At 34.0% G+C, this 13,432-nt stretch overlaps 1 protein-coding gene across 6 annotated transcripts in view; it reads left to right on the top strand.

The window, feature by feature from the left end:
- TENT2 (terminal nucleotidyltransferase 2) overlaps positions 1-13,432 on the top strand; it is a 56,913-nt gene that overhangs the window by 23,250 nt on the left and 20,231 nt on the right. For 4 of the 6 annotated variants that reach the window (XR_008529549.1, XM_054578529.1, XM_054578532.1 and 1 more), the window contains exons 7-10: positions 361-439; positions 2,197-2,266; positions 9,377-9,453; positions 9,837-9,965. Coding sequence is in view for 5 of the 6 variants with exons in the window: in XM_054578529.1 (XP_054434504.1) it covers positions 361-439; positions 2,197-2,266; positions 9,377-9,453; positions 9,837-9,965 (355 nt within the window). In the remaining variant the exon portion in view is untranslated. The remainder of the gene's footprint in view (positions 1-360; positions 440-2,196; positions 2,267-9,376; positions 9,454-9,836; positions 9,966-13,432) is intronic. The other 2 variants (XM_054578531.1, XM_054578533.1) reach the window with 1 other exon arrangement.

The following is a 13,432-nucleotide window of genomic DNA, read 5'->3' on the forward strand; positions in this document are numbered from 1 at the left end:
CTCATAATGTAGATTGGGACATAAAACCTGTTATAGAAAGTTAAAATTCTGTTGTGTGTTTTGTTTGGTTTTTTTTTTGAGAACATTGCTTTTTGTACATTTATACTAAAGGAAAACATGATATATATGACTCTTTCAATATTTCTATTAAAATTGTGCTTTAGGTTTAAAATCAGGAGTTGATTTAGAAATGTTGGTGTGAAAGACAACACAAAGATTGACTTTTCCTATAATGCAATGTATTGTATATTGAAAAGAAAAGTATACTTTATATGTTTTCTCTTTGTTGAGATACATTAAGAAAATAAAACACTAAGGTTAGAAGGATAATGAAAAAACACTTTATTTTTAACTTTTCAGTGTTTTTTTCAGGTAAATCAGAAGACTGAAGCGCGGCATATACTCACCTTAGTCCATAAACACTTCTGTACTAGACTTTGTAAGTCTGATATGCCTCAAGTTCATATGTCATCTGACATAACTATTTATTTAAAAATGTCTGTCTCACTTTATTTTCTGGTAAGAATTGTTTATTTTTTGATCAGGATAGGTATTATGTGGATTTTTTTTCCAAATGAATTCCTTTAAGTTTTGATTAAAAAGAGTAACCATTTATTCAACAGTTTTTTTATTGAGTTTACTTGCAAGATACCACACTGAATGCAGTGGAGAGCTCATATAAGCTTCAGTTCTTTTTTCAAAAGGTTGTAGACTGTAATGCTGAGTATTTATGAAAAGCCAAAAGAGTGATACAGATAAAGTCTTATTCAGGTGAGGGAGAGAGAACCTCATCTGTTTTGCAATGAGATGGAATTTATGACATCAGATTTTAAAAATATGATCACTGAAGTTGAAGCCCAAGTGAATTACTCCAAAAGAAAGCAAAATTATTGACTTAGGCAATTTTATTGTAGAATTTTATTATTTGAATGAGCTAACTTAACAGATTTTAATTCACATGTTAAGCCATCTCAAATAATTTATTTTAAACATTTGCAGAATATTGTGGATAGTTGAAGCCACACTAACTGTGTGGTGTTGGAAAGGCATTTTTGCGTTTTTTTAACAGATAGATATTTTTTATATATATGTCAGACTTTGAGGTGGAAAATTCAGAGTCAATTAAAAAGTTAGTATCCTTAAACAGCTTACATGTATTAAAGGAGAGAAATAAATCAGATGATTTATTTTAGTAGAGTTAAGTTTTCAGATCTGTGAATAAAGGAGTAATTCATACCTTAAGTGGGTTTTTAACAACTAGTATTATAATTATAAAACATTAAATATGGGAGGGACTTTAGAGATCATCTAACTCAAATGAAAGGGTTTGTTTGTTTGTTTGTTTTCTGGCTTTTAATAGTTGAGCAGACTGGTGACCTATGGGTTCAGTAACTTGCAGGAGGAGTATAGTTTGTTTTTTTTTGCATTAGAACTTGTACTTGGAACTCGAAACTTGTAACTCCTTATTTTTCACTAAGCCTCACTGAATTCTTACACATAAATTCTATTTGAAGCTTGGTATACATGTATTTTATGATTTTGGTGGTAAAACATTATAACAAATTTATAGTTTTTTTATGTGTTATTATGGTTTTCTTTGGTTAAAACATTAGGAAATCGCTCTTTTGGGAAAGTTTGTAGAGTTTCTTTTTTATACATTTCTGTATTTTCCCAAGTATCTACACTGAACGATGTATTACTTTCAGAAAAAACTTTTTTAAAACTACAGTGGAATAAGATGTACGTAGATATGTGTTATTTCCCTTAGAGATTATACTTATTTTGATGTATCACCATCCCAAGTATCATGTTGTAAGCATTGGCGCTTAAGACTCTGTACATACGATTTTTATGGCTGCCATAATATCTTGCCATGCATTGAACCAGAATTTAGCTATCCTACTGCAGCTCGCCTAGGTATTTTTCATGTTTACATTGCTCTGATCAACTTTATAAATGTTTATTGATGTAAGGCCACATTTCTGAAAATAATTTTATTATAAAGTCCTCTAAATGGCATTGGAAATTCCATTCTTAGAAGAATTCAATAATGTCCTTCCATTGCTTTCTTTCTCAAAGACTATGTTTTCTTAAATTATTTTAGCTTAGTAAAATGCTATTTTTAAAGACTATACATTGGTACAATATGAATTTGAGATATATTTACAGATATTCACATTATCTTTTATCCTTCAGCTGGCTACATTGAGAGACCTCAGCTGATTCGAGCAAAAGTGCCAATTGTGAAGTTCAGGGATAAAGTCAGGTAAATAATTATTGAATTCCCTATTTTCAGTTGCTTTAGATAATTTTTAGAAATTCTTTTGACGTAAATAATTAAGAAATGTATGCTATAACATAATATCTTCATTAGCTGTTAGAATTCACTTGATTTGGCCTTTGAAATAATTTTTAAAAGTAGTCTGAGTAATTTTTCATGATAACTATGCAGTTATTCTGTTTGATATTTCCAGTATTTGAGACTACCCAATTTAAAGAATATACACATATCTATATTTCAGATTTTTTAAATGATCACTTGCCCTTCAGAAATGTGAAGAACATATCTTAATTGATGAAATTTTATGAATCAAGGGGTTGTTACAAATCTAACTATGTATTCTAGCAGCCTGCGTTCTCGATTTCTTATGGGTATTAGAATTAGAATCTTTTAGATAATATCTGAAAATGAAATATAAATGTTAGCTGTTGACTCTTTCCTTGGGTAAAAAAAGATTTGTTATTTTATAAAAAAACAGGATTCTGATAAATCAGGCTTTTCTAACTCAGTTTTATAAAAGTAATACTGAAATACAAGTTTAAGGATATACATAGCTAATCTTCATTATTCAAGGATTCCGTATTTGCAAAATCATTTACCTGGTGAAATTTATTTTGTAATCCCATCCCCCCTAAATTAATTCTTTTGCCACTTTCCTGGCCATTCGTAGTCATGTCAGAGTTTAGAAAACTTTGAGTTACCCAATGTGTATGTTCCCAGTTGAGGTTAAACAATGTGATGTTCTGGCTTCTTGTTTCAGCTCTCCTAATGTTCTTTTTTCAGTCTAGTACCATGTTATTTTTTTTACATTTTTGTGCTTTTTGTGGGTAGTTTTGCTGTTTAAAATAGCCCCAAACCTAGTGCTGAGGTACTGTCTAGTGTTTCTGTGTACAAAGCTGTGATCTGCCTTCCAGGGAAAATACGCGTTAGATATGCTTTGTTCAGGCATGAGTTACAGTGCTCTTGACTGTGAGTTCACTGTTAATGAATCAGTAGTGTATTAAATATGGGGCACAAAAAAAGTTACATGTTTATCAGTTGATGAAAATGTGACTGAACACCTGTAGAAACATAACTTTATTTCCTCTATCAGCAATGATTTAGTAGTCACTAATTCAGCATTTACAGTGACTTTATAGAACCCAGCTACTGTGAATAATAAGAATTGACTGAATATATAGTTTAAATGAAACTTTAGATATATTCATGGCTCAAACTTGCCCTTCCATCAAAACATCCATTCACTCTATAAATATTTATTGAATTTTTATCAGTAAATAAAGTCTAAAGCACAAAGATACAGAAAGATAAACTAAACAGATGATCTATTAGCAAATTATAATTGTTTTAAAATATATGGTTATATAAACAATTCTTACTGTATTTAAGATTATTACACAAACTTTTTATTTTTAAATATTCTTATATAAACTCCATTTTATAATTTTTCTATATGAATCATTAAAAAAAATTCCACTTCTAACAACTAAAGAGAACTGATTTCACTGTTTTGATGTAAACCTTTCAGTCCCTTTTCTATGAACATGAGTGCATGAGTTTTTAAAATTAATGTTGAGATCATATTTTTTACTTAATCATATGTCATGAACACTGCTTATCTCATTGAATATTTTCTGACTTCATTTTTAATGGCTTTCAGTATTTCATTGAGTGAATATGTTGTCATTAACTTACTCATTCCCCTGTTAAAATAAACATTTTGTGCATAAGATTTTTTCTATATGAAGGATTACTTTAGTGTTTTCAGAGGTAGAAGTTGAAGCAAATACTATGGATATTTTTAAAGCTCTAAATTCATATTTTTGAAAAGTTTTAAAATGTTTACTTCTTTTAGAGAGAGGTAAAGGGAGGGAGAAAGAGAGAAAGAAACATCATTGCTTGAGAGAGAAACATCAGTTGGTTGCCTCTTGCACACGCCCTCGACCAGGGACTGAACCAAGCCAGTGACCTTTTGCTTTTCTGGACGATGCCCAACCAACTGAGCCACATCAGCCAGGGCAAATGTTATTTTTGTTTTTTTGTTTTTAATATTTATTTATGTATTTTTAGAGAGAGGGGAGGAAGGGAGAAAGAGAGGGAGAGAAACATCAATGTGTGAGAGAAATGTCTATCAGCTGTCTCTTGCACACCCCCAATTAGGAACCTGGCCCTCAACGCATGCACATGCCCTGACTGTGAATCAAACATATTCGCAGACCGGCACTCAGTCCACTGAGCCATACCAGCCTGGGCAGGGCAAAAGTTTTTCATGCAGACTAGTTTTCATCTAAGTGTTTTGCTTTCTGATGAGTTATAGAGAGGAAGTGAAAGCTGGTTTCACTGTTAGATTTGCACAAACACAAAGAACGTAGCTCTATTGTTACCATATATTTCCCAAAGCCTAATATGTATATGATGTCTGAAGTGTTAATACCACTGTCTGTTTTTATCAAATCAATATGCATGAATAATTGAAAAATTATAGGATTTCTTTCTCTAGAAACAAGAAAATCTGAAATAGTAAATTTCAAATTTTATGATTAAAAGCTGTGGAAAGTAAATTTAATAAGTTTTTATTTTTAGGCAGTGTTTTCATAGAAAAGCTTTTTTTTAGAGAATTGGAACTTTTTTTCAATTACAGTTGGCAGATACTATATTAGTTACAGGTGTACACCGCAGTCATTTGACATTACAGCATTTACTAAGTGATCATCCCTGATAAATCTTGCACCCATCTGATGCCATACATAGTTATTAGAATATTATTGACTATATTCCCTATGCTGTACTTTACATCTCCATGACAATTCTGTAACAGCCAATTTGTACTTCTTAATCTCTTCACCTTTTTCACCCATCCCTCCAACCCTTAATCCCATCTGGCAACTGTCAAAATGGTCTCTGTATCTGTGAATGTTTCTGTTTTGCTTGTTCATTTTGTATTTTAGATGCAGAGATTTGTATTGTTGATAAATATGTATTTATTGCCTTTTTTGTTGTCCATATTTTTGATCTTTCTTTTCCCTTCCTAAAGAAGACCCTTTAACATTTCATATAATACTGGTTTGGTGGTGATGACTCCTTCAGCTTTTTCTTTTTCTTTTTTTTTGTCCTTGAATGGTCTTTATTTTATTTATTTTTATTATATTTTTATTGATTATATTGTTACAGTTGCTCCAGTTTTTCCCCCTTTGCCCCCTTCTACCCAGCACACCTCCTCCAGGTAGTCCCTACACCTTTGTTCCTGTCCATGGTCATGCATATAAATTCTTTGATTACTCCATTTCCTATACTGTACTCTGCATCCCCATGGCTATTCTGTGACTACCAATCTGTACTTCTTAATACCCTCACCCCTTCACTCATTCCCCCACACCGCCCTCCCACCTGGCAACCATAAAAATACTCTCTGTATCCATGATGCTGTCTGTGTTCATTTGCTTAGTTTGTTTTTTAAATTTAATTGTGATCAATATGTATTATTGCCATTTTATTGTTCATAGTTTTGATCTTCTTTTTATTAAATAAGTCCCTTTAACATTTCATATAATAATGGTTTTGTGATCATGAATTGCGTTCGTTTTTTCTTGTCTGGGAAGCTCTTTTTCTGCCCTTCAATTCTTACAGATAGGTTTGCTGGGTAGAACAATCTTGGCTGTAGGTCCCCTCTTTTCATGTCTTTGAATATTTCTTGCTAATCCCTCCTAGCATAGAGAGTTTCTTTTGACAAATCAGCTGACAATGGTATGGAAGCTCCCCTGTAGGTAACTAACTCCTTTCCTCTTTCTGCTTTTAAGATTCTCTCTTTATCTTTAACCTTTGGCATTTTAACTATGAGGTGCCTTGGTACGGGCCTCCTTGTGTCCATCTTGTTTGAGATTTTCTGTGCCTCCTGGACTTACATGTCTGTTTTCTTCACCAGGTTAGGAAAGTTTTCCGTCATTTTTTTAAATATGTTTTCAGCTTCTTGCTCTCTCTCTTTTCCTTCCAGCACACCCATGATATGAATGTTGGTGTGCATGAAGTTGTCACAGAGGCTCCTTATACTGTCCTCACTTTTTAGATTCTTTTTTTTCCTCCTGCTGTTCTGATTGGGTGTTTTCTGCTTCCTTATCTTCCCAATATCTGATTTGATTTTTCACTTTATCTACTCCACCTTTGATAGCCTATAATGTACTCTTCATTTAATAGATTCTTCATTTGTGGCTGGTTCTTTTTTATGTTTTATAGTTCTGCTTTTATGTTTCCTATCTCTTTTTTTAGAGTTCATGCTAAGTCCATTTACTCTTCTAAATTCATTGAGCATTCTTTTAACCAGCAATATGACTTTGCTGCACCTAGTAGATTGCTTGTCTCCATTTTGTTTCATGTTTTTCTGGAGTTTTGTTCTGTTCTTTCATTTGGGACATGTTTCTTTGTCTCCTCCTTTTGGCAGCCTCCTTGTTTTTGTTTTTATGTTTTAGATATTGCTACTATGTATCCCAGGCTTTGTAGAATGGCTTATGTAGTAGGTATTCTGGTTGGGTCCAGTGGCATAGCGTCCCCAATCACTCAAGCTGGGCGCTTGAGGTGCATCCCCTGTGTGGATTGTGTATACCCTCCTCTTGTAGTTGAGCCTCGATTGCTGTTGGCACATCAATGGGAGGGATTTACCTCCAACCTGATTAGCTGCAAAGACTGGCTGCAACTACCGACCTCTTATCATTGCCGACAGTTAGCTGTGCCAAGGCCCACTCCACAGAGCTAGACTTACTTCAGTGTATCTTTGGTGCCCACTGAGTCTGCCCCTTGAGTTTATTGCTTATGGAGGTGGGTAGGTGGTGGTTCTTTAATGTAGTTTGAAGCTGTCAACTGAGTACACTGGCTCTGGGACCTCCTGGGAGGTGCAGGCCAAGGTTTTCCCCTGCTTGTGTTCTGCCTAGGCCACCTGGTGTGAGCTACAAAGTAATCTGCATATGGCTGCTATTGTGCAGGGCTTGGAGGTGCCCAGGCAAGGCCAGGCTATGAACCAAGGCTGGCTGATGGTAGTGCCAGGCCTGGGGTCACTTAACGAGAGGTACAGCCTGATGTTGCTTGTTTGAGAGATTTTAGGAAAATGTGAAGCATGAGCCAGGACAGGCCATTGTAAGCAAAAGTCACTAGAAACAGCTTGAGTGTGTCTCACTCAACTCTGGGTGGGGAGGTATCTCAGGGAATCATCCAGGCAGAACAAACAGTGTGAGCCTGGTTGATGGAGTCTTAGATATAGCAATACCCTGCCAGCTCTGTGAGGGGAGGGCTCATAAAAGGAACAATGACCTCTGCCAGCACTCTGTCTGGGAGAGAGCTGCCCCTCCAGCTGTTACCCTGATTCTCCCCTATGTCTCTGGTACCTTTCAAGCTGCTGCCCCAGCACTGGAGCTCAGAGGGATTGAGTCCAAGTAAATCTGAGGGCCCTTGAAGAGGAACTGTCTGGGATCCTAGAAGCCCTCTGTCTCCCTCAGCCTCAATTTCTGCTGTTTTTCAGCCAGAAGTTACGGGGACTTCTTATCCTGGCACTGGAACCCTGGGCTGGGTGGCCTGGTGTGGGGCTGGGACCACTCTTTCCCCAGTGGGCACCTCTGTAGCCAAGATACCTCCTGATTTTTATTGGCCACACATGGTTGTGTGATCAGCCTAGCCAGCATCTGTCCTTCCTACAAGTCTCGATGTGGCAGTTTCTTTAATTCCCCAGTTATAGGACTTCCTTTAAGCCAGATTTCAAGTGTTTCTGAATGATGGTTGTTCTGTGATTTAGTTTTAATTTTAATGTGGTCGTGGGAGGAGGTGAGTACCGTATTTACCTGCACTGCCATCTTGACCCGATGGCTCATAGTAAAACTCTTGTACATCAAGTAATCTTTTGAGTTTAGCCATTCTTTGTAGATTTCATCATTATTGCCCCTTTTCCTAAATTGTTAATTGCATATCTTTTCTTGTAAAAAAGTGTCCCTTCTCTTGTGTGTTTGACTGTTACAATTTTTCCCAGACATCAGTAGCTAAATTTGGCATGACGTTATAATTTACCAATTTTTGGAGGGAATAGAGTTTTTATTTTTTTGTCTCTACTATTTGGCATTGTATTCCCCCCCCCCTTTTTTTTTAATGTTGGAAAGAGCAAATCTTTATTTACAACATTCCAACCTTGGGAGGTCTCAGAGCACCTGAACTCGGAGCCCTCTTTTCTTATGAGACCCAGCACTTCTCATACTCCCCACCAGGCTACTAGCCAGAAACTCCCAAAGTTTTCCATTTCCTTATCTTAAGCCTGCTGCACAGTTTTCCAGTCTCTCTGGAAAGTACTAAAGTTGCCATCCTCATGCAGCAGCTCTCCTCCAGGATCTGGGATACGTGTTCATCAGCCTCCATTTTAGTCCAGGAAAGCATATTCTGTGCTACTGTGGATCATGGTGAAACTCAGGAAAGGCACAAGTCTTAATAGTTCAGGTGAAATCCCGGTATAGCAGGACAGGATCTTACAAGTCCTTTGCAGCTCCCCAAGCTGCCTGGCCTCCTTCCTCACTATAAACTGCATCCTGCTTTCTTCTCCTTTCTAAGCCAAGAGAGCGTGCCTTTCATGGCTCTCCTACTCTTCTTCCACGCCACATGGTCCAGACCACTTCTTGCCAAGCTTTGTGGTTCAGAAGACCCGCATGGCTGAGAGCCTTTTTTTTTTTTTTTTTAAACAAATGATGCTATAATTCCAAATTAGTCAAGAACGTATAACTTAGTGAAATAACTTGCCTAGAAATGTTTTTGGTTACATAATTTTGTTTATCTGGAAAGGATTGCAAAACTTTTATATTTCTTTTGTTAAGGATAATTGGAGCCTTACTAGTATATTAGGGATCTTTCAACAGTAATCCTATGTAGTAGTTTTAAAACACACTAAATCATATTAAAATGATATACTGAGTATATATTCACACTTACTTCGTTAATGTTTTAGGTCTTTGGCCTTTGGGCCCATGCTATTTTTACATTTTTACATCATTGGATGGATGGATATTAATTTATTTATGAGGGAGATAGTTTAATTTGTACTTGCTAATGTTTTTTGTATTTCTTTTTTAATAGTTGTGTCGACTTTGATTTGAATGTAAACAATATTGTTGGAATAAGAAACACATTCCTTCTCAGAACTTATGCATACCGTAAGTTTTTGTCGATTTCCAAAATAATTATCAGCTATTCTGTTTATCCATCATTCTTTCTTCCTTTTTAAAGATGTTTGTATTAAATACTGACATCTCTGATTATATTAATGTATAATGTTTTATTTTTTTATATGTAAAATATGTTGCTTCACTAAAATTATATAGTGCCAGACTTATAGGTCAATAAAATGAATTTTAATAATTAGCAATTTTTAAAAAGGTAACTAAGGTATACTTTAGAAATAAGACACATTTATGGTGAGCACTGTTTAATACACAGGTGGTGCTTGTTTTATTGGCATGTAGTTGAGAAATGATGTAAACTTTCAAAGAAACTATACTATCTTCTTACCATTTTTAAGTTTAAATTTTACTTTCAGTTGAAAATCGAGTTCGTCCGTTAGTACTGGTGATTAAGAAGTGGGCAAGTCACCATGAGATAAATGATGCCAGTCGCGGTACTTTAAGCAGCTATAGTCTTGTATTGATGGTTTTGCACTATTTACAAAGTAAGTATTATGAGTTTTCCCCAATTTTTAAAATGGAAATGCAGTTAAACTTTATTATGTTGTCTTCCCTATTGACCCTAACTTCAAATAGCATTGTTTTAAAAATTTCATTTTAAGGCCCATTAGACAGTATTTTGTACTTTGTTGCTTTAATAAATGTTTTAGAAATATTTCCTGGAAAGCATTTAAAAGAAGTTTCGCAGTGTTTCTTTTTTTTGACAGTTATCTATATTCACTTTTATATTCGAAGAACTGTCATCACCGTATTGTGGAAACATTTTCTTGAGGGAGATGAATATAAAATAGGCCTATAAAAATAAACTCGTATATAATTCATCATGTTTTTTATTTTTCACTTGGAACAGGAATTAAATGATTTTCTTGTTGGTCAAAGAAGCTTTTATTCCCTGTGAGCCAGCATGGAGATAGGGTGAAAAACTTGATATTAATGTAATAGAAGACCATTTATCAGGATGTGTAGGATCTGATCTGTTCTGGATTAATGATATTCCACAGTTTAGAAAGCAATGTTGTAATATTTATGTTTATATCTTTGACTCATTAGCTCCATTTCTAGGAATTTATCGTAAGGTAGTAATCAGGGATGCTTTGTTGGATTTATTTATGAGGCTATTTTACTTGGTGTTTGTTGAACTAGTAAAAGATTAGAAATAATCTTAAGTTTTTAGGAATGGGGGATGATTAAATTAATTTGAGTATGCCCCAATGTGAAATTTATACAACCACAAAAACTCATGTTTTTCATATGTTTGTTTATTTATTTTTAGGGAGAGAGGAAGGGAGGGAGAACGGGTGAGAAACATTGATGTGTGGTTGCCTCTCACACACCCTGTACTGGGGACCTGGCCTGCAACCCAGGCATGCACCCTGACTGGGAATCGAACCAGCAACCTTTTGGCTCGCAGGCCGGCACTCAATCCCCTGAGCCACAACAGACAGGGCATCATACGTGTAATGATATATGAAAATATTGAAGATGTTTGAATTTGAGTTTGTGTGTATATATATATATTCATATGTGTAACAAATAATGTGCCAAAAATTTATTGGGTGATTTATGGACAGTAGGGTTTTGGGGTTTTTTTTTATTTGAATGATGGAGTCAGATGATTATTTTTGAGTTGGTGAGACTTAAAATAGTTGAATGCATCAAAGTTTTACGAATCAGTCATCAGAAAGTTTAATCTTTTTGTGGTCAAAAAACTTCAAGCTAAATAATATGTATTTTTATTGATGAACAGTCCTCTAAAAGGATTCAAAACATATGATTTTGGCTGTTTTAGATACTACTCTATATATCACTAATCAGTTTTTGTCCAATTTTGCAGTTCAGTCTAAAACATGGATTATTTTTGATGCTCTTTTAGTGAGCTCTGTCCAGTTCACATTTATTAACAATTGAACAGATTAGAAATATTTCTTATAAAATAGAAAGAATAAAATGACAAACCTCATGTACCACCAACTACTGTCTATTCATAATTTTTTAGTTTTAGTTGTGTTAAAAAGTAGATTTAACTAAAACATTTAACATGCATGAACATCCACAAGTGCCCTACTTCTCCATTCTTAATACATTACATTAGCAATTTTAATTTGATTGCCTTCTTTAGAAAAATGTACTTTAATCTCAGGTGCCCCAAGGTCTAGTTTTGAAAGCAAGTTGAAAATTCAAACATTAGTATTTTACTAGTGTAATGAAGTTATGTTTAAAATTTGGTTTAGATTGTTGTTAAACACATTTTATTTTTGTTAGAGTGGTCCCATTTACTCAGTTGGTTTGTAATTAATGGCACTATCATCAACCATTTCTAGGTACTAGGTCTTTGTTAAAGGACATCAGCAACTCTCCTTTGGCAAATTTAAGCCACTCCTCCCTAGAAGAAATAAGATTGAAATAAGTAGTTGCTTTTTTTGTCATACAAGAGTCTGCAAGGTGTATTGAGCAGTTACAGGTCTGCCATAATGAACTGGTGTTTCTGATTTTAGCCAAGTTGTTCTACTTCTCTGGCTCTAACATCCTCATCAATAACAGGAATAATTGGATTAGATGACCTTTAAGTTTTGTTTAACTTCATAAATGCTTTAATATTTTTTCTGCCATGAAAAGAAAAAGGAAACAGGTCCTCTGTATGTAGAAAGGTTGAAGAGATTAAAACATTTCCTAAAATGAATTTCAGTAGTCAGTAGTAGACTACATATACATAGGAGTAAAGTAAATATTTGAAAAACTACTAACTGCTTTGAGTTTGCTATCAGGATAGCGTTAGTAAATAACTGCTACAGTACATTAATTGCTTCTGTAATGACTAGTGTTTTTAAATTTTTAACATTTGTCAGACAGGGATTTACTGAATGATATACCTGTACCCAAAGCTTCCAAATTGCTTAGTTCTAAAGGCTCTTTTGTCTATTAAAAGACCTTAAACCAGTAATTAGTATTTGTATTAACTCTCATAGCATTCTAATTATAATTCTAGAATCTAGAATGAGGCAAACTTTCAAAAAAATTCATCCTCTTTTAAACTATAATGTTAATTTATTAGGAGTATTCAGTAGGAAAGGAATTCAGGCTTTTAATTAACTAATTTCTAATAAGATTTTCCAATTTAACTTCTATAACAAAAATTATTAGAAAGCCATTAAAATGTTATACAAATATAGAGACTTTTAGAATTAAAGTGACTAGGGCTTGAGTTTATTTGGAGCATCTCCTAGAATTTTGATCATTTGAATGCCTCTTGGGGAAACAAATGTATCATTTTTTTCTAAGAGTTACTCTGGTAAGTAATGAGTGAGTTTTTTCCTATAATATTCTTAGTCATACACTGTGAACATTCCCAACTATCATTGTATTTTATTTTGTTCCAATTTTCAACCTGGGAATGAAGCATGATATAGGGGAGAAATTTAAATAGTATGTTGGAGAAGTTTATACAGTTATAATCATAGTTGGAGATCATGTAAGTTGTTCATAATGATTGATTATATGTAGGTTAGTGTATTCCAGAAGTCATTTTAAACTGTTTTTGCTAAATAGCCAGTTAAAATGGTGAATTAAAGATTATTACTGAGTTTAATTATATACAGTGTTTTTCTAATTCTTAAATTATCATTGTTTATCATATGGTACTATATTTGTCTTAAATCTTAAATCTTGAAAATGCATTGTTTGTATCTTAACATTATTATGACATTATATATTAGTTATTTATTTTATTTTGGATATTGGGTATTTTACCTTTAAGGTCATTTACTGTATGATGGTGTAAAGTTACTGTTAATGCATTTAGTGAGGTTCCATTTGATAAAGCTATTGAAGGGTGAAGAATGACAATTAAAAATAGAGTAACATATGAAGATAATGATTCCTTTGTATAAAATTTTATTTTATAGAAGATTGGTTCAAATCTTCTGATTTAGATTTCTAAAATTTGCTGAGGCCT

This window comes from Pteronotus mesoamericanus, unplaced genomic scaffold, assembly GCF_021234165.1.
Source record: "Pteronotus mesoamericanus isolate MK-2021 breed Mesoamerican mustached bat unplaced genomic scaffold, CSHL_Meso_final contig_50, whole genome shotgun sequence".
Classification (NCBI taxonomy): domain Eukaryota; kingdom Metazoa; phylum Chordata; class Mammalia; order Chiroptera; family Mormoopidae; genus Pteronotus; species Pteronotus mesoamericanus.